At 31.9% G+C, this 27,325-nt stretch overlaps 1 protein-coding gene across 9 annotated transcripts in view; it reads left to right on the top strand.

Moving 5' to 3' along the window:
* USP15 (ubiquitin specific peptidase 15) overlaps window positions 1–27,325 on the top strand; it is a 119,928-nt gene that overhangs the window by 23,136 nt on the left and 69,467 nt on the right. For 7 of the 9 annotated variants that reach the window (XR_014252874.1, XM_082422712.1, XM_082422710.1 and 4 more), the window contains exons 3-6: window positions 5,545–5,675; window positions 15,957–16,083; window positions 22,287–22,432; window positions 26,621–26,682. Coding sequence is in view for 8 of the 9 variants with exons in the window: in XM_082422712.1 (XP_082278838.1) it covers window positions 5,545–5,675; window positions 15,957–16,083; window positions 22,287–22,432; window positions 26,621–26,682 (466 nt within the window). In the remaining variant the exon portion in view is untranslated. Of the gene's footprint in view, window positions 1–5,544; window positions 5,676–15,021; window positions 15,265–15,956; window positions 16,084–22,286; window positions 22,433–26,620; window positions 26,683–27,325 lie in introns of those variants that run through there. The other 2 variants (XM_082422713.1, XM_082422715.1) reach the window with 2 other exon arrangements.

Genomic DNA, 27,325 nt, shown 5'->3' with positions numbered 1-27,325 from the left:
TCCACTGAATAACAGCAGAACGAAAATTCTTTTTAGGTGTGCACATGAAACATTTAGATAGACTATATTCTGGGCCATAAAACCTGTCTCAATAAAGTTAGAAGGATTTAAATCATATGAAATATGTTTTCTTACTACAGTGGAATAAATAAGAAGTTAATAACAGACAGTTGGAACATCTTCAGATGTTTGGAGACTAACATACTTCTGCATAAGCCATGGGTCAAAAAGAACTCAAAGGGGATATTAGCAAGTATTTTTAACTAAATGAAAGTGAAAACAAAACATACCAAAATTTGTGGAAGGTAGCTAAATAGTATGTGGGGGGTAATTTATAGCCCTTAACATCTATAAAGAAAAGAAAGGTCTGAAATCTTTGACCTTGGTTTCTGACTCAAACTAAAAGTAAGAACAAATTAAACCTAAATCAAGCAGAAGAAAGGAACTACTAATAAGTTCAGAACAGAAATTAAAGAGGAAATAGAAAAATAGAGAAAATCAATGAAACCAAAAACTGGTTCTTTGTGAAGATAATAAAATTTATAAATACCTAGTTTGATCACCAGAAAAGGAAAAGACACAACTACCGATATCAGGAACAAGAGAGGTAACATCAATACAGAAATCTACAAACAGCAAAAGGAGAATAAAAGAATATTATGAACTTTATGCCATTAAATTCAACAAATTAGGTGAAAAAGGCAAATTCCTTGAAAGATGAAAACTACCAAAGCTCATTCCAAAAGAATGGATTCTCTGAATAGCCCTGAATAACAAAAGCTCTTTTAGAAAAGTGGGAGAGAATACGTCCCAGTTCATGCTATGAAACCGTCATTACCTTGATACCAAAATCTGGCAGAGACATTTCAAGAGAAAAAATTCTAGACCATTATCCCTCATGAACATAGATGCATCAATTATTAACAAAATTTTAGTAAATCAAGTCCAACAATAAAGAGGATATATATAGAAGTAAACATTAAGTATAAATAGAGAAATAAATATTACAAAGATAATATATCATATAAAACAAAAGAGTAAAATACATGGAAACTTCCTCAACCTCATAATGGACATCTATGGAAAACCTACAGAAGACATACTCAACAGTGAAAGACTGAGTGCTCTCCCTCTAAAATCAGGAAAAAGCAAGGATGTCTACTCTCAGCTCTTCAAGCCAAGATTGTACTGGAGGTCCTAGGCAATGTAATAAGGCAAGAAGAAGAGATAAAAGGCATACAGCTTGTATCGGAAGAAATAATAAATCTTCCTTTATTCACATACACCTATGTCTATGTAGAAAATTTAATGGAATCTACAAAAAGAAAACTTCTAGAACTAATAAATGAGATTAGCCTGTAGGATACAAGATCATTATTCAAAAACCAATTGCATTTTTGTACACTAAAAATGAACTAACATGAATTGAAATTTTAAAAGTACATTTTATAGTGGCACCAAAAATATAAAATACAGATAAGTCTGATAACATGTGCAAGACATGTAAACTAAAAACTATAAGACATTGCTGAGATAAATTAAAACCTAAATAAAGACAGAAATTATGTTAGCGGATCAGAAAACTCAATATTGTTAAATTCCCCCATTCAATCTACAGATTCAACACAATTCCAAATCACATTCCTAGTAGGTTTTTTTCTATCTCATTTAAAAATGAGACAATTTACATACCATAGAATTCATCCTTTTAAATTCTGTGATTCAGTGTTTTTTGGTATATTCACAAAGTTTTAACAACCATCACCACTGTCTCATTCCACAAAATTTTCGTCACCGCAGAAAGAAACTTCGTATCCATTAGCAGTCACTCTCCATCCCTACTCAAGACCCAGCCATAAGCAATCACTAATATACTTCTGTCGCTATGGATTCGCCTTTTAGGGACATTTCATCTAAATGGAATCATACAATATGTGGCCTTACTGTTTGACCTCTTTCACTTAGCACAAAGTTTTAAAGTGTCTTCATGTAGCATGAATCAGTACTTCATTTCTTTTTATGGATGAGTAATTTTCCATTGTATGGAGATATGCCACATTTAATTTATCCATTCATCAATTGATGGACATTTGGGTTGTTTTCACTTTCTGGCTATTATGAATTATGTTGCTCTGAACATTCATGTACAAATTTTTGTGTAGATGTATATTTTAATTTCTAATGGATCTATACCTAGGCATGGGATTACTAAGTCATATAGTAACTCTGTGTTTAACTATTTAAGGAATTGCTAGACTTTTCCAAAATAGTTGCACCATTTTACATTCCCACCAGCAACAAGTAGGGTACCAATTTCACCACATCTTGCCAACGCTTGTCATTGTCTGTTCGTTTATTATAGCCATCCTAATGGGTATGAAGTGGTATCTATTGTTATTTTGATTTGTATTTCCCTAGTGATTAATGATGTTAAGTATCTTGTCTGTGCTGCTTATATCTTTTTTGGAGAAATGTCTATTCAGATCCTGTGCCCACTTTTTAATTGGGTTATTTGTCTATTATGTTTTAAGAGTTGTTTATGTATTCTGAATACTAGTCCCTTATCAGACATATGATTTCCAAAAATTGTCTCCTAATCTGTGGATTGTCTTTTACTTTCTTGATGGTGCCTCTAAAGCGCAAATTAATTTTGATGAAGTCCAATTTATCTATTTTTTCCTTTGGTTGCTTGTGATTTTGGTGTCAGAAAGCATCACCTAATCCAAGATCAGAAAAAACTTATGTTTTTTTCTAAGAGTTTTATAGTTTTGGCTGTTATATTTATGTCTTTGATCAATTTTAAGTTAATATTTGTATATGGTGTGAGGTAAGAATCAATTGAACAGATTAGAGAATCCAGAAGTAGATCCACACATATATATGGCCAATTGATTTTACACAAAGTTGTAACGGGAATTTAGTGGAGAGAAGATAGTCTTTTAAACAAATGCTGGTTGAGCATTAAGTATCTATTTGCCAGAAACAGGTGAACTTTGATCTATACCTGGCACCATATACAAAATTAACTCAAAACAGACTGTAGACCTATATGTAAAAACCAAAACTATAAAAAAAAAGGAGAAAAATTTTGTGACATTGTGTTAGGCAAAGTTTTCTTAAATATGAATTTAAAAAGCACAATTGATAAAAGAAAAAAATTGATGGCTTGTATTTCATCATTAACAAACACTTCAAATGACACTGTTCAGAGAATGAAAAGATAAAGCACAATGTGGGAGAAAATATTTGCAAATCACCTAGCTGATAAAATATTTATATGCAGAATAAGGAATTCCATAAAGCCCAGTGCAAAAAGTAGACAAAAGGTTTGAACAGATGCCTCACCAAAGAAGATAGTGTTGTCAAAAAGCACATGTGGGACTTCCCTGGTGGCGCAGTGGATAAGAATCTGCCTGCCAATGCAGGGGACACGGGTTCGATTCCTGGTCTGGGAAGATCCCACATGCCACGGAGCAACTAAACCCGTGCGCCACAACCACTGAGCTTGCACTCTAGAACCCGCAAGCTGCAACTGCTGAGCCTGTGTGCCACAACTACTGAAGCCCGCACACCTAGAGCCCGTGCTCCGCAACAAGAGAAGCCCACGCAACACAATGAAGAGTAGCCCCGGCTCGCCACAACTAGAGAAAGCCCGCACACAGCCAAAAATAAATAAATAAAAATTTAAAGGAAAAAAAGCACGTGTAAATATACTCAACATCAATTGTCATTAGAAAAATGAAGATTAAAACCACAATGAGGTCCCACTATACATGTGTTAAAATGATTAAAATTTAAAAGATGAGCCCATACCAAGTATTGATAAGGATGTGGAGCAAGTAGAACTTTCATACATTGTTTTTGGGAATGAAATAGTCTTGCAATTTCTTAAAAAGCTAAACATACATTTACCATAGGAACCAACCATTCTACATATGAAAACTTGTACATGAGTGATCACATCACTGTTATTTGTAGTAGAGAAAATTGGAAACAATCCAAAATGCCCATCAACAGCTGAATGGATAAACAAATTATAGAATATCCATATAATGAAATCCTACTCAGCAATTAAAAGGAATGAACTATTGATACATAAAAACATGGATGGGTTTCAAGATAATGATGCAGCATAAATGAAGCCAAACAAAGCAGTACATACTATTTTTTATATAATGTAGAAAATGCAAATTGGTCTACAATTGCAAAATACAGATAAGTGGTTTTCAGGGGACAGGACAGTAGACCTGGATGGACAAGAAGAGATTACAAAAAAGGGCTACAGGGAAACCTTTGGTGGTGGGGGGATACTGATAGATCTGTTCATCATTTTGGTGATGATGGTTTCACACTTGTAGTGATATGTCAGAACTTATCAAATTTTACACTTTAAATCTGCAGCAGTTTGTTGTATATCAATTTTACATCAATAAACACGAAAGTAACAAAAATTAGGGGTTCTGTGTTTAGGGGTGTTCTCCCCCTAAAAAAATGATCCAAAAATTGATCATTTTATTTTATCCACTAGATATAAAGTACTATTTGGATTCTGTTACATAATAAAATCATTTACTCAAAATCTTGAATTATTGTGGAGAATAGCATAGAAGTCTTAATTTTTAAACTTTTTTTTCTTTTCCTAAATTCAAAGTAGTCTGTTATAGTGGAAAGAAAATGGATATTAGCATAAACAGATACATGTTTGAGTCCAGTCTCTACAGTTTTCTGTATGTGAACTTGGGCAAGTTAATCAATATCTGAATCTATTTACTAAGTAAAATGGAGCTATCTACTTCATAATATTCTTCTGAAAATCAACTGAGATAAAAGGGTTTTCCATAATAATACCTTTCATAGTACCTGTAATTTTCTGAATGATTTGGGGCAAGTTACTCAATTTCCTTGAATATATTTTTTGATCTAAAATAGATATCTATCTCTGGCCTGTCCTATACTACATTTCTAGTTCAATTGGAATTTTGAAAATGGATCATAGAATTAGAACCATATCTGAACAACTACCTCTACTTTAGATCTGTGGAGGAATCTAGATCATAGGCCCTCTGGAGTAATGAGATGCCCTTTTGTGATTTCCATCATGGTTCCCAGCCCATGTGCTTTGGCATCATTGTTAAAGGTTATTGATTTGCTTCTGAATTTTCTTCATCAGCTAATGCTAGAACGATCACTATTACCATGTGAGGGATCTCTGATACTTAAAATATTTGGGAAACACTCTTCATTCAGATCCTTTGGCTAACAGTTACATTTTAGTATTTTTTTTAAGAGCCCAATAAAAGAAAAATTATTTTTTTAAACACTGTTGGTTGCCTGGTACACATTGAAACTTTGTAAAGCAACAGTTGATTTTGGAATATGTAGACTTAGATGTGAACCTCTTCAGAGCTTTCTTCAAAACTCATTATTTAAGTACCTGAATTAGTCTCCATGAGTTTAAGTAATTTTTAATGTGTACAACCAAAGTATTTAGAGATATGTAGTATTGTATCTTTTTATGTATTGAGTTTATTTTTCCTTTTGTAGATGGTGATGCCCAGTCACTTAAGGAGCATCTTATTGATGAATTGGATTACATACTGTTGCCAACTGAGGGCTGGAATAAACTTGTCAGCTGGTACACATTGATGGAAGGTCAGGAACCAATAGCACGGAAGGTACATATTAAGAATAACTGAATAGAAATATTTTTCTTAGTTCACATTTTCTTGTTAATTTCAATGACTTATAAAGCCTCCTCGATTATCTTGGAGAAAAAGACCATGAGAATGTTACTGTACACTAACACACATAGAGGGTTTACTATAGGCTGGCCACTGTTATAAGCACATCATATACGTTATTAACTAGTTTAATCCTCATAAAAAATTCTCTGAGGTAAGTATTATCCCCATTTTATAGATGAGGAAATGAGGACAGAGGTAGAGAGGTGCAGGGTCTTTTAGAAAGCCACATGAGTTTACATACTTAAGTAGCCTGACTCTGACTTTTTTTTCTGATTAAAAAAAAAATTTTTTTTTTAAATAATGAAGAAACTAAAAATAGAAATATTTTACAGCATACAATTTTCTTAAAACTTGAAAATGCAGGTATTTTTCTTATCCCTATTTTAAGTTTTACAGTTACAGTCTAGAAAAATTAAAAATGACCCACTTTCTTTATTTTTTGGTTAACTAAAAATTCATTTATGAAAGTATCAGTATCACCATAGTAGAATAATACCAACTGCTTAAAGTAGATCTGTCAGCCTTACACAAGTATTTGATAGTGTATTTGGATGGAGCAGAATTATTTATCTGATTTTTTTTCTACATAAAAACGATTAAAAAGCCGAATTATGTAACACAAGGGTATAAACCTCTGATAGACCAAACCATATTTGGATTTATTTGGAACTGATGCTACAAAGTTAATATATTAACAGTTTGTATTTGTGTATCTATGGTTTAGGTATAGAATTGAATTTCGATATCTAAATAGAATGTGAATGTGCCTTTGATTTAGTTTAGTGTAGTTTAATTCTGTTCCTTAATTGCACTCAGTCTTATAGCCATTTCAAAGTTAAGATTCATATCTTCTAGGAATGCTAGCCATAAATTATATATATTTATATATATATGTAATGGCCTATCATTTTTATCTGTAATTGCTGGAGAATTGAGTGTTTTGACTATTTGAAGGATAAACTACTAAGCTGTAAAACTATGTAGAAGAAGACCTTCATTCCTGGGATAAAGGAAAATCTGTAATATGTCTGGAATATCTTCAAATGTGTTAAACTGTATTAATTCAACCTTAATGACATACTTTTTTTTTCTTAATAAATGTAGCATATCATATAGTATAGTAAACAGGTCAACTGACAACTCCATTGGCATTTCTTCTCGAAAGAGGGCTTACTGGCATTTCTTGAAATCTGTGTCTGATAAGCAAGTTAAAGAAGATAAAGAATCATGAAGACTTCATACAGGGAGAAAGAAAAAAAGTTTAAGAAGTCTGTTAGGAGGCTATATATTTATTTTTAATAAGGTAGTTGGAATTCACTCAACTTGTAAAATAATTTTCAAACTTTAGTGTGTATAAAATTACCTAGAGTACTTATTAAAATGTGTCTTCCTCCAAAATTAAATCAGTAAGTCTGGGAATTTCCGTTTTTGCTATACTTCTGCTGCCAGTGAACTCAAAGAACAGACTCTTATGCCAGTGGAAGTTACTTAAAAGAATAGACTGGTCTTTTAGAGTCTGAAACCCAGCTTTGAATTTTACTAATCTCTGATTGCGTTGAGGAATCTGGAATTGGTAATGCTACTACTGTCACGTAGAAACAAAGTTAACCATCTTCCTGGACCTCAAAGCATCACTAAACTGTCTCACTTAAAATGTCAAGACGTTCAATTTAAAACAAAAACAAAACAGGTAAATGAGGAGGAAGTACAATGGGACCAAAATCCAAGAGAAACTATAGGTAATAGAAACAGACACGTGAGGAATCCAGATAATGGAATTATCAAACAGAAAGCTTAAAACCCTGTGCTTCTTATGTTCAAAAAAATAAAAGATAGTTGAAAAGAAGAACCAAATATAATTCTAAAACTGAACAATAATATGAAAATATTAAGTATTAAGGACATATTATTTGAGTGAAATACTAGACTAAAAAGAAGGAGAGAATGTGTAAACTAAATGATAACATCAATAGAAAATATATTGACCAAAGCTTAAAGACACTGAAGAATGGAAAATAAAGAAAAAAGCAGACGGGCACATGGAATACAGTGAATAAGTTTAACATACATTTAAGTGGACTCCTCAAAGGAAAGGAAAGACAGAATGGGGTAGAAGTAATACTGGAAGTAATAGCTGAGAATTTTCCAAAAATGGTGAAATATATCATGCTACACATTAAAGAAATGCTGTGAATCCCAAGCTGAAAAACATGCAAACAAAACCATACGCAATAAAACTGTTGAGAAACAAAGATATTCCTGATAGTAGTCAGAAAAAAAGATATATTACCTTCAAAGTAAGGGTAAGACAACGAAGTGATTTCTCAAGAGAAATGAATGCCAAGAAAATAATAGTGTATCTTCAACATGCTGAAAGAAAATAACTGCTAACCTTGAATTCTATGACCAAGGAAAGGATCCTTCAGAATAATGGTGACAAAAACTGTTTTCAGATAAACAAATTGATAGGATTTGTTACCAGCAGACTTGCACTAAAGGAAATACAAAACAGTCTTCAGAATGAAAAATTACTCCGTACGGAATCTTGGAGACACAGGAAAAAATGTTGACTGACAAAAGCACATACTGTGAATAGATGTTAAGGCGGGCTGTTTAAAATAGTAATAATTCCTTATGATGATGAAAATATGTATAAAATTAAAGTGCATAACAATATTAGTATATAAGTTAAGATAGTTGCCCCCAAGACAACCCCCATTATCTCCACCTCCTCATATCCACAGCCTTGGATAGTCCCCATCCACATTGTACCAGGGTCTTGGTATTGTACTGGTCTTTGTGGCCAGTGACATATAGCAGAAGTCATGGTAAAGTATATCACTTTCAAGATTAAGTTTTAGGTCAAAAGGATAAACTTACAGTTTTAAAGTAAATAAGTTATGGGGATGTATTTGTACAGCATGGTGACTATAGTTAAAAATATTATATTGCATATTTGAAAATTGCTAAGAGGTCTAGAAGATCTTAAAAGTTCTCATTACAGGAAAAAAAAGTGTAACTATGTAGGGTGATGGATGTTAACTAGACTTACTGTGGTGATCATTTCACCATATATACAAATATTGAATAGTTGTGTTATACACCTGAAACTACTGTAATGTTATATGTCAGTTGTACCTCATTTAAAAAGAAAAGATTAGATTATAAAAGACACCTTGGCTTACATCTTGGGTGCACACACCCTCTTGCTCTCTCTCATTTCTCAGTCTGGGAAATTCAACTGCACATTCAGGCAGCCTATGGAGGGGCTCACATGTTAAGGAATTGAGATCTCTGGCCAATAGAGAGGAATGGAGGCCTGCTAACAGCGATGTGAGTGAGCTTGGAAGTGAATCCTACAGTCTCATTTGAGCTTCCAGATAATTGAAGTCCCAGTCCACAGCTTGACAACAACCTCGTGAGAGACCCCACGCCAGAACAGCCCAGCTAAGCTGCTCCAGATTCTTGACCCTCAGAAACTATGTGAGATAATGTTTGCTTTGTTAAGCTGATAAACTTGGGGTAATTTATTATGCAGTAGTAGGTAGCTAATACTGATTTTGGTTCCTGGAAGTTGCATGCAACCGTAACAAAAACTTGAGATGTGGTGGTGGCTTTGGAACTGGGCAGTGGATAGAACCTGTAAGAATTTTAAGAGTATTAATGAAAGCATAAAGTGCCTTGAATAAATTGGTAGTAGAATTTTAGACTTTGAGGAGGCTGCCAGTGAGATCTTAAAGGTAGGTGAGGAAAATCTTATTGGAACCCAGTGATTTTTGTTACAAGGTGGCAGAAAGTTTAACAATGTGTCAATCTGCAGTAAACTGAAAGATAAAAAATATGTTTATGAACTAAACAATCTGCCAAAATGTTGAAAGTACTGCTGGGTTTCTTCTTGTGCTGCCTTTAGTCAGATATGAGAAAAGAGAAGCTAAAGAAAGGACTGTTAAATAAAAAAGAGCCAAGACTTGCTAGTTTTGAAAATTAGCCTCTCCAGATGACAAACAACACTAAAACTAAGAAATATTTCCAAGCAAAGATCAAACTCAAGGCACTCTCAAGAAAGCATGGTCTAAAGTTGAAGCCAAGGTTGTGACTGTAAAATTTCTTTGTTAAGACCTCAGAAAAGTTGAAGGTGGTGCCTCACAATACTCTTCAGAAAAAAGGGCCCTTTAAAGGATTTCAGGGTGTACTTTATACCACCTTTCAATATGTGGCTTCTAGGAACAGTAGGGCTTCTAAGAAGCTTTAGGGCAATGTCCCTGAGCCTTCTCAGTATAAACCCAAGGTAGAAAGGACTTAGCTAGAGGACATTTGTGGTTGTGACTTTTGCCTACTGGGTTGAACTCCAGTGAGATCCACTGGAGACGCACAGTGTTTTCAAGAACCACTGCCATCTTGGACTGCAGAGACAGTATAAAATTAAAGAGGCCTTTGCCCTTGCAGACTGCTACAAGCAGGAATCAGACTAAGAATTTACTCAACTGCAAACATGTGCTAACTTTCATGAAAAAAAGGATGACTCAGAAAACAGAAGCAAATGTTATGAAGAGTCATTTTCATGTCAAGGCAAAAGTGAGCCCTAACCAAGGAACTTTCAGTATTTATCTTTTAGTTCACAGGCCTATAGATCAAGAGGAACTATACTCGAGATACTTAAGGAACTATGCCCAAGGATCCTCATCTGTACCTTAGTCAGATATACATGACAAGTTTCTGAACTTTGAGTTGATGCTGTAATGGGATGAGACTAGTGGGGGCCTTTGCGGGGGGTGGAGTGTATTTTGCATGTTGATGGGAGGGTCTGTGACTTATTGGGTACCAGAGGTTCACTGTGGTAGACAACCTCACAGATGCTCCCAAGTTATCGCCATCTGTTATTCACACTCTTATGTAATCTACATCATACCAGAGTTGGTCTGTGTGACCAGTAAAATATGGCAGAAGTGATAGTATGTTGTTTCTGAGTTTGTAAAAGATACTGGAGTGCTCTCTGGCTCTCTCTTGGATCAGTCACTCTGAGTGAAGCCATATGCCATGCAGGCAGCCTATGGAAAGACTCACATGATGAGGAACTAAAAGTCTCTGCCAACAGCTGGAGAGGAACGGAGGCCTGCCAACAACACTTGAATGAGCTTGGAAGCAGATTTGAACAACATGATTAACCACCATGACCTAATTGACATGCGTTGCACTTAGTCAGTGCAGAATACAAAATTTTTTAAGTGAAATTTTTACCTAAATTAACCACATGCTGGGCCAGCAAGCAAATTCCAATATATTTCTAATGATAGAAATTATTCAGTGTATTTTCTGTCCTCAGGGGAATTTAGAAGTCTGTAACAGAAAGACAACTAGATCTCTCAGCTACCTAGAAATGGAACAATATACTTCTAAGTAATCCTTAGGTCAAAGAAGATATAAAAAGTAAAATTAGACATATTTTGAACTGAATAATAATGATACATCATAAAAGAATGACTAAAGTCATTCTTAGAAGGAACTTTATAGCTTAAATGTAAATACTGGAAAAGAAGACTGTTCTCAAGAAAAGAAGAAAAGGAAATTAAGCCTAATCAAGAAATAATAATATGAAGTAGACATTAATAAAATAGAAAAAAAATTTTGCATTAAATGAACAAAGTTGACTCATTATAAAGAACACTGAAATAGATCAGTAAAATAAAGATGAGTCCTGGCAAGACTGATCAAGAATAAAAGGAAAATAAGCCCAAATCACCTATATTAGGAATGAAAAAGGGGACATCATAGCAGAGTCTAAAGACTTTTTTAAAAGATTAATTTTGAATAATTTTATGTAATTTAAAAATTCAGGTGAAGTGGACAGATTTCTAGAAAAATACAAGTGTTGAAATAAGAAATAGAAAATCTCAATTGCCCTGTCTGAATAAAGAAATTAAATCATTAAATAAAAATCTTTTCACAAAGAAAACTGTAGCTCCAGAAGGCATCACCAGTAAATATTCAACCAAATATTTAATAACACAATACCAAGTAATTTAATTACACAATATTAGCAAGCCAAACCCAGCAGTATGCAAAAAGGGAGTTAAAAAATGGCCAGGCTGGATTTTTTTCAAATGCAATTTTGATTTTACTTTGAAAATCACTTATAATTTTCGTATTATCTGAGTAAAGTAGAAAAACCGTCTCAGTAGATGCAGAAAAAGCATTTGATAAAACTCAGTATCTATGTATGATTTTTTTAAGAAAAGCTAGAAATAGAAACCTATTTCAGACATACTTATTGGTAAAATATTCAAAGCTCTTCCTCTCTGATCAGGGACAAGACAAGGATAACTATATTAGAGGTCTTACTTAGCCAGTGTGGTAATGGGGAAAAGAACTCAAAGAATAAGGATTGAAAATAAAGAAATAAAATTGTAATGTTCTAGAAGACGTGATTTTATATGTTGAAAATTCCAAAAGTTGTACTAACAAACCATTAAAATCAATAATTAAGTTTCACAGGGTGGTTGGATATAAGGTAAATATAGAAAAACCAATTATTTATCAGCAACAAATAAAGTTGAATTTTAAAATAATGTTTACAACAGATCGAAGTATGTAGAAATACACCTTACAAAATTACTTCTCTACAATGAAAATTATGAAACATTACTGAGCAAAATTAAAGAAGACCTAATGAGTTAATGGTCAGGGGGTCACCAAACTTTTTCTGTAAAAAGCCAGATAGCAAATATTTTCAGCTTTGTGGGCCAAAATGGTCACTGTGGAACTACTCATCCCTGCTGTTTTGGGTGCAAAAACAGCCATAGGTGACAGTAAATGAATGGGAATAACAGTGTTCCAATAAAATGTTATTTACAAAAATAGATGATGAGCGAGATTTAGCCTATGGATCATAGTTAGCCCACTCCTGATCTAGGTGCTGGTTAATTAATGTCTACCAACATCATAAAAAGAGGGGCAACTAGATATTATTTGCATCTTGTTTAGAATATATCTCACAATCCCTATGATGTAGTCTTACTAAAAATTGCAAGAATAAAAAGATTGATGGTGAACTTTTCAGTTAAAAGACACTTGAGACTTATCAGTCATTTGCAGTGTATGGGCTTTATTTGGATCTATATTAAAAATGATTTTAATTTTAATTAATTTAATTTTAATGTAATGAATATTCGATATTAAGGGATTACTTTTAATATTTTAAGTGTGATAATGTTTTTATGGTTATGTTTGAGTCCTTGTTTCTGAAGAAATATATCTTGAAATATTTGTATAGAATATCACAAGTAGGATTTGTTTGTTATACGTTAACACCTGTGATTTCATAGTTGTGTTATACTTCTCTACTAGTCTCTCTGTCTTTACCACTGAGTGTTCTCACCCTGATTCCAGGGTCTGGGTCTAATTCACCTGTGTACTTCTAGCACTAAGCATAGATGCTCAGTAAGTGCTGCCAAAGTGAATGTAGCTAACTCCTCAAAAATAGTAAATGTATCTATTAGGCCCAGTGTTATCAAATTGTTTTAAAGTACTAGATTTCTTTAGAAATTACTTTCTGTTTCCAAGGGGGGAGAAGTCATATGCCGATATAAAGAGTAGACTACGTTAGGTTTATCAGGTATATTTCATAGCTTTAGTCAAAATGCTCTCTAACATTCACATCAAAATGAACAAACGGAAATTATATTTATTTTAATTTAGCATAAACTTATATTTCCCTAACTAACTTAGTAAAAAAACTTGACCTTCATTGTGGCCATGAATTAATAGAATCCAAGCACAGATTTCAACAACATTATAATTCACTTAGGAAAAAAACACTTCAGCTGTCACCTCTAATTCTGAAACATAACTGTTATTTCTGAATATTCACCTTCCTGTCTTATTTCAAATGTATATCTTAATGGTTATAATAACTAGGTAAATCTTTGTATCCTGTTTTTTCTAAGACTGTTTCTTCCTGTTACAGTCTTAATAGCCATCATTTTAAATGATTATTTTCAACACAAACATTTTTAATGAAGGTAGGATACTTTATATAAACAAATATAAAGGAGATGCTATATATGAACAAGTAATATACATATGATTATGACACTAATACATAAATATGCTAATTATTTTTCTCTGCTGTGATGCTGTTGTATTCAAGCTTTAATCATTCATACAGTATGGTTCTTTCAAATAAAAGTTGTTTGAGGACAAACTCATATCTTCCTTAAAAGAACTGCTTTTTAATACACTACTTTTGGAAACAGTAAAATATCTTATAAATACAGTAGTAGTATTCTGAGTAATGTTAATGAGGGTTTTAGCAATGTAAGATACTGTTGGACAAAAGAAGAAAAATGAGAAATATTCTGAATCCCAATGAAGAGTGGTTTTTGAAATCTTGATTTTTTTAAAATTTTATTTTATTGGAGTATAGTTGATTTACAGTGTTGTGTTAGTTTTGGGTGTACATTAAAGTGATTCAGTTATACCTATACATATATCCATTCTTTTTTAGATTCTTTTCTCGTATAGGTTATCACAGAATATTGAGTAGAGTGCCCTTGTTTTAGGTCCTTGTTGGTTATCTGTCTTACATACAATAGTGAAATAGTGGACTGATGTTTTGTTTTCATTGTTGACAGTGAGTTACTGACAGTTAAATCACCAGATTCTTTCCAGGAAAATATCTATTAGTTTTATGAAGATTCTCATTTTTTAAAAAACTATGCTTACTTAGAAAATATATACCTCAATATAAATCATAATGAGGGATTTTCTTATTTTTTGTTATTTTATCCTGTTTCTTTATCCCATTACCCGCTGTATTGTTAGTTATTCCCCACCCACCCACCTCCCAGCCAGTAAAATGAGGCCTGTAGTTACCTCAGTTTTGGCAACCTACCTATGATTAGTAACTAACTTGATATAATATTATTTTAGGATTCTTACTCACATATTGAGTCCCAGAGCAGAAATTTCTGATTAATAAGAATATTTGATTCCTAGCTTTACAGCTTCAGGTAATCTTAGAAATGATGTAATATCCTTTGCTTCCTTCGTAACTTCAAATAAGCATAAAGCAAAATCCTTCAAATAAAGTATAAAACAAGTTTAATTAGTTCAGGGTTAAACAGTTGTATATTAGTTTGTAAAATGGGTTAAGTTAATTAACAGGGGAAGTGCTTGCTGTTGCTTGTTTTAGAAATGTGAATGTAACAAGTATAATTAGGAGAATATATGTGACAAAAGTATCATAAAAATTAACATTGGATTGGATATTTTAAATACTAGACAAACTACATTTGAACTTTTTGAGCTAAAACAATTCCCTGCAAGTGAAAGACAAATGATGAGTCCCTTATTGAATTGATGCAAAGTGTGTGAGTACAACAGTCATTTGGAGCCTCCCTTTTGCCATATTTGTCTAATGTATCACATATCAGGCTGATTACTATTTTCAGAAACAGTGTTCATGGCTGAAATCCTACAGTTAACCTTTAGAAGATCAAAAGGAAATATACTTGTTAATAAGGTGACCCTAATATATACATATTTTCTCTTTTTCTGCCTTATTGCTTGCATGTTTAGCAGCTTTTTTTTTTTTTTCTTCATTTGTTGCATAGAATTACTGAGTATGCATTTAAAGGTCAAACAAAGTCATCTTAGGATGGAAAACTAACATATCAGTTACAGGGCATAGCTGAATATTTTGGCAACAGTAATTTGTAGTTATTGTTTTAAAATATTTATTTTAACGTACAGAGTGATATTATAGCTGTTGCTAACAGAAATTGTATAAAACTTACAATTTTTAAAGGTTTTCTGCTTGAGATCAAGTACTAAAAGCTAAAAGTATGTCTATATCTTTTATCAGAGCTGTATTTACACTTTGCATTCACTTTCTCATCATAAATACTAAATGTATTCATTATTTATAGTATACCAAATTATCTTCATAGAGTAGTAGAATGCCTTTCTAAACTGTCTGTTAATGTTTGTGTCATGATTATTCATATTCTGTTAAATATTAAAATTTCCAAAAATGTTCCTTTCTTTTTCAGCTATCCAATATCTATTATTTTATACTGATGGGTTTTAATAGTTACTAGTTTTTCACTGGAGATCTGTAGTTTTTTTCTAAAGCCTCTTTAGAGAAATGTATTGTTATTCAAAACAGTGAAATATATCAAGCTATAGCTGATACCAATTTGTTTTGTTTTTTAGGTGGTTGAACAGGGTATGTTTGTAAAGCACTGCAAAGTAGAAGTATATCTCACAGAATTGAAGCTCTGTGAAAATGGAAACATGAACAATGTTGTAACTCGAAGATTTAGCAAAGCTGACACAATAGGTAATGCAAGATCCTGTTTCTTTGTTAAACCATTACTATTGGAAATTTATTTAAAATTCTATTTGTTATATGCTACTGAGATGATAACCATTTTAAGGGTTTATCCTTAGACATTACAGATTTCCAAGCATCATACAGTATGTCTTAGCTTAGAGTTGAATTATTTATCGTTTCTAGGTTTACTTTACATTATTAAATGAGTTTAATATTTGTGCCATTTTACTTTTTTTAAAAAATCAAATAATTGTTTTAATTTAGCATTTGAAAATACATATCATGTTTGTAACATGACTATAAATTGAAGTAGAACTTTAAATAAAAACTTGCTTAGGTAAAACTTTGTCAGGTAATGTAATATATATATCAATAATAATAATAATAATTTACCATTCTTAGCATGGAAAATGACCATTTATTTTCTTTTTTCTCACAGTTTATTCTTTGGACTCTATAAATACAAAATTAAGTAGCTACTTACAGCAGCGGGCTTAGCATTAATATGACTCATTGATTTTTTTTTTTTAAATAATGAGTAGGTTACAGAATTATATATAAAATATAAGTGTGCCTAACTCCTTCCATGTATTTATATATCTTTATATATTTACATATCTACACATATAAATGTATATTAAAATACATGTAAATTTATAATTCTGTTTAAAAGCCGCATGTTAATTTAAGATCAAGAATGTATTGAATAACAAAATAAAACTCATAGATTCAGAGAACAAATTGGTGGCTGCCAGATGGGAGGGGCTTGGGGGTTGGGTGAAATTGGGTGAAGGGGATTAAGAGGTATAAACTTCCAGTAAGTCATGAGGATATAATGTACAGCATGGTGACTACAGTCAATAATATTGAATTGCAAATTTGAAAGTTGCTAAGAAAGTAAATCTTAAAAGTTCTCATCACAAGGAAAAAGTTTTTCTAACTTTGTATTGTGACAGATGGTCACTTATTGTGATCACTTAGTGATGTATACAAATGTTGAACCATTCTGTCATACACCTAAAACTAATATAATGTTGTATGTCAATTATACTTCAATTTAAAAAAAGAATATATTGAATAAAATGTTTTTTAAATAAATGATCATGCATTTAATAACAGAATTGCAGTACTTTTTGGTAAGACACAACTCAAAATAAAAATTATAAAAGGTTGTTATTTTCAAATAAAGTTTTTGGAACAGAAGATTAATGGCAATAACATTGATCTTGTTGGAAAGTGTAAATGGACACTGGAGAAAGACATAACACTTAATGTAGAACTTAGAAAGAAAGAAAGATTAGAAAATTTATGAATTATAGCACCGTATAGCTTTTCTTGTTGGAACCAGTCATTAAGTACACTTTATTAAAAGTAAATAAAAATATTTCTGAATTTCTTAAGTACATTTGACTTTCACCACATAGCCATTTCACTGCAGGAAAATACTTTTAACTCATAATTTTCATGAAATAGTACCATTCTTCAATTCCTAATGCTTGGTTAATCCTAATGTTTTTGCCAAACATTATATATGGATTTTTTATTTTCCCTCTCTTTATTTACCTAGAACATTTGTGAGTTGAGATGCAATTTCAGTAAACTCACACAGTCATCTTTCTAAAATGAATGCTTAAAATGTTAGGAACTCCATATAAATGTCATTTTATTACATTATTATGGATAAAGTACTTAACTCTTGCAGTTCTAGATTTTGGGAACATATTCAGGAAAGTAAAACATTTCTATATCCTAAGAACTGCAAGTTTTAAATGTATAAAATTACATTAATCATATTAAAATGTACACAGTAAGAATCTTTAAGAATCTGTAAGTCTGTCCAACAAAGATGACCTATTAAAATTAATTCAGAGACTAACTTCTGAAATGTTCAGCCAATTAGAATATAAATAAGCTACCTCTTAAATGCTTGATGTAGATAATGTTTTCTAGTTATTTTAAAGTTTGGTGTTTTCTAGTTAAAGTTTGGTATTAAACTTTTGGTATTAAAGTTTCTTTGTTTCTTACCTCATTTTTATAGGAAAATTATATATATATATATAAATTATATGAGACAATAAGAAACTTATTTTAGAACATTAGTTCACTGAAAAATATTTTAAAACTCATTATATGAAGATCTAAGGTTTAATTTCTGAACTCAAAACAAGCATTTTGGAGTTTTTACATTAAGTACTAGGTAATAATTATCAAGGAGATAATTTGTAAAGAATCTCTGCTTCAAAAAGTTTATGATTTACATAGACGTTAATTAGCATAGTTTAAATTTACTAATACTTTAAAATGCTACATACGTTGGCTATATGCCTTAAAATTGTATATGAATAAATTTTTTCATATACCTAACATTTCTTATTAGAACAGTTTTTTCAAACTGTGTTGTCTATACTTTCGTGGTCATTAAACAGTTTGTGGAGTAAAGAGAATGGAATGGAAAATATCAGAATAGAAAATATCAACATATATGTGTATAGTGGGTCACAATTCCTTACTGTAGTTTTAAAAGTTTGAAAATGTATATTAGAGCAAGTTTGCTTTCTAAGCAAAAATTTTTGCAAAAATTAATCAAGTCAGGAATTTTAGAAACTTCATGGTTATGGTTATAATAGTTAGCAGTTATTGAATACTTACTATGCTTTAGGCACTTTCCAGGAAATTTCTTATTTAAACCTCAACATTACTGTACCCTCATCTTAAAGGTGATAAAGCCTAGGCTAAGAAAGGTTAAGTAACCTACATAGGTTCACCCTAGTACCAAGTGATAGAGCCAGTATTTTAACTCCTTAACCCGGCCTCTTATACCAGAGTCTCACTTCTTATTTTGCTGCCTTATACAATCTGTGCAAATGTTAATTGGGTTGATTTTGTGTTTCTTTAGGAAGTGAGTTTTGAAACAAAGAATTTGATAAGAAAGGAAATACGAAATGTATATTTTTCCCTGTGTGTTTTTTCAATCTTGATTAAAAAGGATCAAAATAGCTATGTACATGAAATATAGTATACAAATTCTGTAAACGGAATTAAGAAATATAAGCACCTGTTTTCTGTTTTTACCAAATTAATAAAAAGTTCCATTTTCAGCTAGTAATGCCTACATTGATTTATAATAAAAATGATAGTAGCCATAGGTAGGCTGTAAATAATTTACCATGTTCAGAGCCAAAATAGTTTGCCATTTTAATATTTTTCTCCCTAAATTGATATATTTGGGTATTGAACATGTATCAGTAAGAAAGATAAAACTTGTTTTTATTTTTTCTTTACAGATACCACTGAAAAATAATTTTATTATAAAATTTGAAAAATGCTTTATGTTTATAAAATTTATTAATAGAACTGCTTAACTTTCTTATTAAATGTTCCTACTAGAAATGTTTGTCACAATAATTTTATTTCTATTATCTGTGTTAATATTTTTTTATCTCTTTATGCTTTTCATTAACTGCCTAATAGAGTCGATTAATACACGGAAAAATATGCACATGTTCTCAATACCTTGACATTCTCAACTCCAGTGATCTTGATCTGCATCCAGCCTCAACCACCAGTTCCCATAGATAAACCCTAGGCTGTCATTATCTACAGCTGCACTTGCCAAATTTCAGTTTAAGCAAACTGCTTTCTGGCTACCACTTCCTCTGCTCCCGTTCTCTCTTGAACCCACTACATCAGACCAACCACTTCCTTGGTTCTGCTTCTGTGATGGTCTCTAATTACTTCTACATTGATACATCCAGTGGCCGAAGTCTTCCATTTCTTAACATGCCAGCAAAAATTAGCATACTTATTCACTCTTCCATCTAGAAATATTTTCTCTTCACATGGCTGCCAGGGCACAAGTTCTCACTGGCTGCGTCTTCTCAGAGTCCTTTGTAAGATCCTCTTCATATTTCTGACTTCAGAACATCAGTGTGATGTGCTCAGTCCTTGGATCTTCTTTCTTTTCCTTGATGATTTCCTCTAGTCCCCTGGCTTTAAATACTTTCTGTATATTGATGTCTTATATCTCCTACCCAAACTCTCCCTTAATTCCAGTTTCAACCATTCCATATCTTCACATGTGTCTGATGAGAATCTAAAGATAACATATATGAAACTAAACTCTCTCCCTTCCCCCTAAAACCTACTACTCTGTCATTTTTCCTCATCTGAGTAATCATCACTTGCACTCTTCTAATTGCTCAGGCCAGAACGCTTGGTATCATTCTGATTCTCTTGTATTTCTCACCCTGCATATAATTTAGCAACATATCTTCTAAGCAGTGCCTTCAGAATCTATTCCCAGTCTGACCACTTAACATTGCTTCCACTGTTACCACCTTGGTTTGGATTTCTGTAGTAGCCTAGTCTCTCACCCTTGACATCCTGCAGTTTGTTTTCACTAGCAGCAAAAGTGAACATTTAAAGTGTCAATTGGATCATACCACTTCTCTGCTCAAAACTCCTAAATGACTTCCCTTCTTACTCAGATAAAATAGAATACTTTCATAACTGCCTCAGTTCTGTATGATCCTACATGAGTACCTTTATGGTCTTATTTCCACCTTGCTCATTCCACTTCAGCCACATTGGTGCACCGTTCTGTTCCAAAACATGCCAAATACATTCCCATCTCAGGGCCTTTGCATTACCCTTTTCAAAACTCAATAAAGGGGGCATTTCCATATGTGTTGGTATATATTATGTATATAAATATGTATGTATTAATAGAAAAAAATGCCTGGAAGAAGAAGTATCAAAATGTTAACAGTGGTTATCTCTAGGTGGACATTTTATTTGTACTTGTATTTTCTGAATTTTTGCAATGAGCAAGATTTATTTCTTCAATCAGGAAAGACGTATTCATTTTATAGAAAGACTAAAATGACCTCCCTTCCTTGGCTTCTTCCTCTGTCGTCCTTCCTACGTTATTTTCTGTTTCTTGATCTGGGTAGTGCTTACACGGGGGTATCCACCATGGAAATTTATCATTATATACTGATGACTTGTGCATTTTTCCGTATACATTTACACTTCAATAAAAAACAAAAATTAAATACGCCAAAATAGAAAGCAGTACTTACAGTATATTTATATTTATTTAATGTAATTTTTTAAATGTTCTGGCTAGTTTGCATTAAGTCTTGAAATACACTATAGTATTTACTACTTATTTAATGCCTTAATCAAACTGTCATTGACTATAAGACTATTAAAGAACATTAGCTGCTAAGTAGAACATAAACAGTGTTATTGGACTAAGTTTAATTATGTAGGATAGGTGTGGGTTTTTATATTTTTTAAGAGAACATGTATTTTTAGGTTTAGTGTTTTACAAATAATGTTTTGTCCAAAATTAATCAAGTATTCTAAAATTTAGAAGTATTTTATATTTCTTTATATGTCATAAAATATATTAAGTGTAATTTTCTTGAGGCTAAGTTAGGCAAGTTATTGACCAGAATTTGATAGATATAGTAGTATTTTCTAATATCTCTTTCTAATGTTTAAGTACTTTAAAAGATTCATCTAAATATGGTACCAAAACTTAATTACTCTCAAACATGTAGACACTCCTATATCTTATTTTACAGCAGGTTAAGCTGCTCCAGTTTTTTTAAAAAAAGACTTCTTCCGTTCAGATAATTGGTTTAGAAATAAAGAAAATATATGGCTTTACCTTGGAAACAAGAAATTTTGACCAATTCAGACCTCTCTTCAAAGAAGGCACTTTTCTTTGTGTCCCTATATTCTATTTAATTTTAGTTAGCTATTTAAACTGTAAATTGTATTCAACTTAATATAAATTATTCTTAAATTGGTTATAACTTAACTGTGGCATCTCTGAATCATACTTTAATTTCTAACTCCAACATATCATTAGAAAATATATTGACTTTATAATGTGTAAAAAGTTAAAAGTTCATCCTGTATAACATAAATTATATTTTAGTGTTGTATGATTGAACTCTTACCTTTTGAGGTCTTAATTTCCCAAAGTAATCATCTGAGTTATAATTACCATTTTGTTTCTAAAAAGTATACCTGGTCTTAAAATTTTTCTTTATTGTTTTTATGTATTTCCTACATATTTGTTCATCTATTCTTGCTATTATATCAGTAATTTAAATTTAGGATTTTTATGCTAGTGAGCACTTAACTCTCTGTGGTATATTTTTAAATATTTACGTATCTTTCCTCCTTAAATCTAGATACAATTGAAAAGGAAATAAGAAAAATCTTCAATATTCCAGATGAAAAGGAGACCAGATTGTGGAACAAATACATGAGTAATACATTTGAACCACTGAATAAACCAGACAGCACCATTCAGGATGCTGGTTTATACCAAGGACAGGTATTTTTTAGCAATACTGTTTATTTTAAGCATACTATACATGAAGTTTTTGGGAGTCACAAACTTTATGGCTATCCTGACAATCTATAATGGGTTCTACTGTTTCTGGTTTCCTCTTTCTAACTCATCTCTTCTCTGTCCCTGCTGGTCACTAATTATAACTTCTGCTTCTCTCCTTGAGCTTGAGAATAACCTACTTTTTAAAAAGAAATTATTTTCCATCGAAAAATAGCTAATATAATAAGGGGTCAGCAAACTTTTTGTAAAGGATCAAATAATAAGTATTTTTGGCTCAGCGGTCTGTAAGGTCTCTATCACGACTACAACTTTGCCATTGTAGTAGCAAGAAAGTAGCCATAAACAATATGTAAAAAATGGATATGGCTATGTTCCAACAAACTTTATGTACAAAAGCAGTCAGTGAGCTAAGTGAACTTAGTTTGCCAACCCCTGCTAGAAGGTATCAACCCCCAATTTGGTCTTTCTTTGTGACAGAATCCAAAGAAATGAATGTGTTGAGAAATGAAGGCTTTTAGACACAATCAGCAAGTTCTACCGATTCCACCTTCTAAATATCTCTTTAGTTAATCTTTGTATCCCATTCTCACCCCTTATCTTTCTGTAATCTCTTAACAAATCCCTCTGCCTCCAGTCTTTTGCATGTTCGTTCTCAGTCTTCCGTATTTCTGTCAGAATACTCTTTCTAAAATGTAAACCTTATTATTTCCTTTTCATAAACCTTTCCTGGCTCCTTAACAATTGTAGAATAAAGTCCAGGCACCTTAACGCAGCATGCAAGTCATGGTCTATCCTTTTGCCTAGTCTTCCAGCATCTTTCGATTATCCTTGCCTTTGGATTTACACGCTAATAATACCAAACTGAACTACTTACGGTTCCCTAAGCCTGCTATGCTTTTCCATACTCCTGTGCTTTCGTATATGTTGTTCCATCTGCCTGTTGTACCATTCTCCCCAGTCCCTGCATTCATCCAGGAAAAGTCCTTTTAAACATCCAAATATTGAAATTAAGCATCCCATCCTTTCATATAATCTAACCAATCAGATTATTCATCCTTCAAATTCCAATTCAAAATTTGTCACATCATTTCTTGAGCCTTTCCTGATCTATTTATCTCAGTATCTAGTTGAGGTATAGGATTTGTTTTACTTTGGAGAAGAAATTTCCATAGTGATTTACATATATGTCTTGTATCATTCATTAAGTTATTTATATATTAAGCTCCCCAACTAGACTGTGAGGTCCTTTTTTTAGTTGGACTTTGTGTCCTATTTATTTTTATTTTAGTACCTAACCCAGAGCCTGCCACTCCAGTATATGGAAGTTTTTTGTTTTGTTTTGTTCTGTTTTATTTAAAATTGATACTGATATATGATGTAAGTTATTAAAAAAAATCAGAGGAACAGAAGGAAATTAATTTTTTAGCAAATGCCTACTATGTATCAAGTATTGGCTATAAAACAGTGATTTTCAGACTTATTTTAGCCATTATATTCTTACGTGAAATCTTATGAAATCTAATATGTATTACAATTAAACGGAGTTACCCAGTTGAAGCTGAGTGTGAGACATTTGGAACTCTACTGGTTAGTCAACACTCCCCTCCTTAGCCAGCCAACTTCCTCTTTCTGTCTTCCAAATAGGCATACACTTCTCTCCTTGGTTACCATCCATCAGGCCTTGAGGTAGCTCCAGGAGTACAATTTAAAATATATAGGATTATTTCTTTAAATCTTTCAGTAATTGATTCTGAGTAATGGCTATTATTCTACTCATCATGTACATTAGAAAACCAAGGCTTAGAGAATTTAATTTGTTATTCTTGATAGGAATGCATTTATCAGAATGAAGATGACAGAATAAATTATTTTAATAAGAAGATTAAATATCTTATTAAATATATTATTCTTATAAAATGTCTTTAGGGACATTTGATCTTTTGAAATAGGAATGGTTCAAAGAACATGGATTAAATTTTCTAGGTTTTGTACCAGTTATTTTCTGACTGATAATAAATGAACTAAACACTATCTTAGACTTAAAAGAAGTTTGTATTTTTTTGTTCTTTTTGTTTTTTTACTGAAATCAAAAGTATCCTCATTAGAAAGTGGAACAGAGATACATTATTGAAGAGTTTATCTCCCAAAATGGGTGGTCTTTATCTCTCTCCCTTGTATGTATGTGTTCAATTTAATTAAGTCTTAAAATCTTTTAAAAAATAATTTCATTTTGAGTTAAAGTTTTAACCATGAGCAAAATTTTATTCAGAAAATGATACATTTGAATAAACAAGTGAGTTTTAACATTTCTGGTGGCATTCAACATTACTATCTGTGACTGTAAAGACAAAAAGAATTTAAAGTACAAATACTGCTAGGAATTAAAGGTTACAGTTGAACTTTAAATATTTACTTGATTCTTCAGCTTTAAGACCTTCCTTTAAAAAACAAGCCATAAACAGTGATACTAAATGCATAACTTTGAAATTTTCTATAGGTAAAATCTTTTGTTTTATAACTGGTTCAAGTCCTCCTAGAGACAAAGTTTGTATGTATGTATATATGTTTTTTTATATAGTATAGTTTCTATGTAGATGTCTGTAGAATTATAAGTTGTAGCAAAGGAAAACCTTTCTTCAGAAGTTAAAAACTACTCACTAAATTCAATTTTATAAATATGTAAAAATATGTAAATATATATCAGAATGATGCCAGTTGAGCATAATGGTTAATTGTCTGTGGTAGGTAAGGAGAGAAATATGATCAGGGAGGGATCAGGATGGGAGGTATACAGTGCACTTATTCATTATATGTTACATATACTTCATGTGTGTGTGTTTTTTTGTGTGTTTTTTTGGCCGCACCATGTGGCATGTGGGAATCTTAGTTCCCTGACCAGGGATTGAACCCGTGCCTCCTGCACTGGGGGTGCAGAGTCTTAACCACTGGACCACCAGGGCCGTCCCTCATGTGTGTTTTTTGAATGTAGGAAATAACTGTTTTTCTTTTAAAAGACAACTTTAGTATTTTAGTTAGCATACTCTTTCAACAGCAAGATTCCATGAGTTTTTTAAATCGCTATTTCATTGTTATATGTGTTCTGAATCAGGCTTACATTTTACATGGTTAAGATCCAAATGCCAGCTTATGAATTGCCTGAAACATATAGTCCACAAAAGTGTATTACTAAGAGTATACAGAACAGGTTACAAAATTGCAATTTTAAGAAACAGGAGTTAATGAAACTGAATATGTAGAATATATGCAAATTTTTAATGCCTTGAATTTACTTCAAGGCGTGTTTTCTATATTATAGTTTTCCTGTGGAAATTTAGATATTAACTTGTTGAGACGATCACATATTTCTTTTGTTAATTTAATTATTTTGGTTAGTTTTTCTTCTTTGCACAGACTTGCCCCTAGTAAAAACTAGAAGAAAGCCTTCTCTTTTAGACTGAAACATATGAAAAAAGATTCTGGGATGTTTTAAAATAAAGTATAGCTCACCTTAGCCTGTACTTTTCATTTATTAGAGGTGTTTTTTGTCTACCCTGACCATGCTGCAGTAGGAAACTTCAGTCTGATTCTCACACACGTGGCTCTATCGTTTATATATTAAAAGATTTTATAATTTTATAATGTAAATAAAGACAAATTTCAAAGCCCCAAACAAATTATGTGTAATTATGTTTACTCTGTAATTTGGGATTACCTTTGCCACTGTTCCTCAGTATTTGCATAATAATAGCTGACTGAGATCATACATCAGTATGTTTAACAACAACTATAACCATTTATTCAGCATCTGTTTTTTGCACAGTACTTTTACAAGCTACAGATAGAAAAGAAATAGAAAATGTGCCCTAAACTCAAGGAACTTATATTGCATCTAGTTTTTTATACTTAAAAGTCATAGAACCAATGATTTTCCTTGTAGTGTTTTACCTTCTTTCTTTCTGACCATCATTGCTGACTTCTTATATTTAAGGTCTCTTTATCTCCCTTGACCAGCTTTGGAATCAAAATGCAAATACCTCTTCACCTTGTCTACTGTGTCCTTTAAGTCATCGCAGGGTTACTTTAGTTTCTTAGCATATACAGCTAATCTTCTAAAGCTATTTTAACTTCAAGGTTAAGGAAAAACACTCTTTTATGGTGTCTTATTTGCAGGTGTTAGTGATAGAACAGAAGAATGAAGACGGAACATGGCCAAGGGGTCCTTCTACTCCTAAGTAAGTGCTCCCACTTTTTATGGCTCAGTGCATGATTTTGAAGCTTTGATTTCAGATAATAAAATCCAGAATGATAGAAGAACCTAATTGTATATTGCAAATATATATAACTTCTTTATATTTTAATATTTTATTCTCATATAGAAGTTATCTAAGTTTGCACTTAAATGAATATGCTGTAATTTAAAAGCCTTCCAATTCTAATCTCTTTTAGAATAAGGTACAGTATAAATACGTTATAAATGTAATGGTGCATTGTCTAATACAATCAAATCACTATTAAACATTTTGTTTAATATTTTTCAAGCATTTTGCGGTATTTTTAAAAGTGTCTGTTAAAAGAATGCTCTTTATCAAAATGAATCTGATGTGAAAGCAACAGATATTTTAAATCTAATCGTGAAAGCAATATTTTATTTATTTAGATACATGTGTTAGAATATAACAGCACAAGTAGAGATAAAGGAGTATAAGAATTGCTTTTGATGGTAAATGAGTGATTAGAAACCTTTTAAACTTTTTTTTTAATTGTGGTAAGAAAACATAACTTGATATCTGCCCTCTTAACAAAGTTTTAGATGTGTGCACTTACAGTATTGTTAACTGTAGGCACATTGTTGTACAGCAAATCTCTAGAATTTAT

The sequence above is a fragment of the Balaenoptera physalus genome, assembly GCF_965194825.1.
Source record: "Balaenoptera physalus genome assembly, chromosome: 13".
In the NCBI taxonomy this organism is placed as follows: Eukaryota; Metazoa; Chordata; class Mammalia; order Artiodactyla; family Balaenopteridae; genus Balaenoptera; species Balaenoptera physalus.
This window is presented reverse-complemented; position numbering and strand designations above follow the sequence as displayed.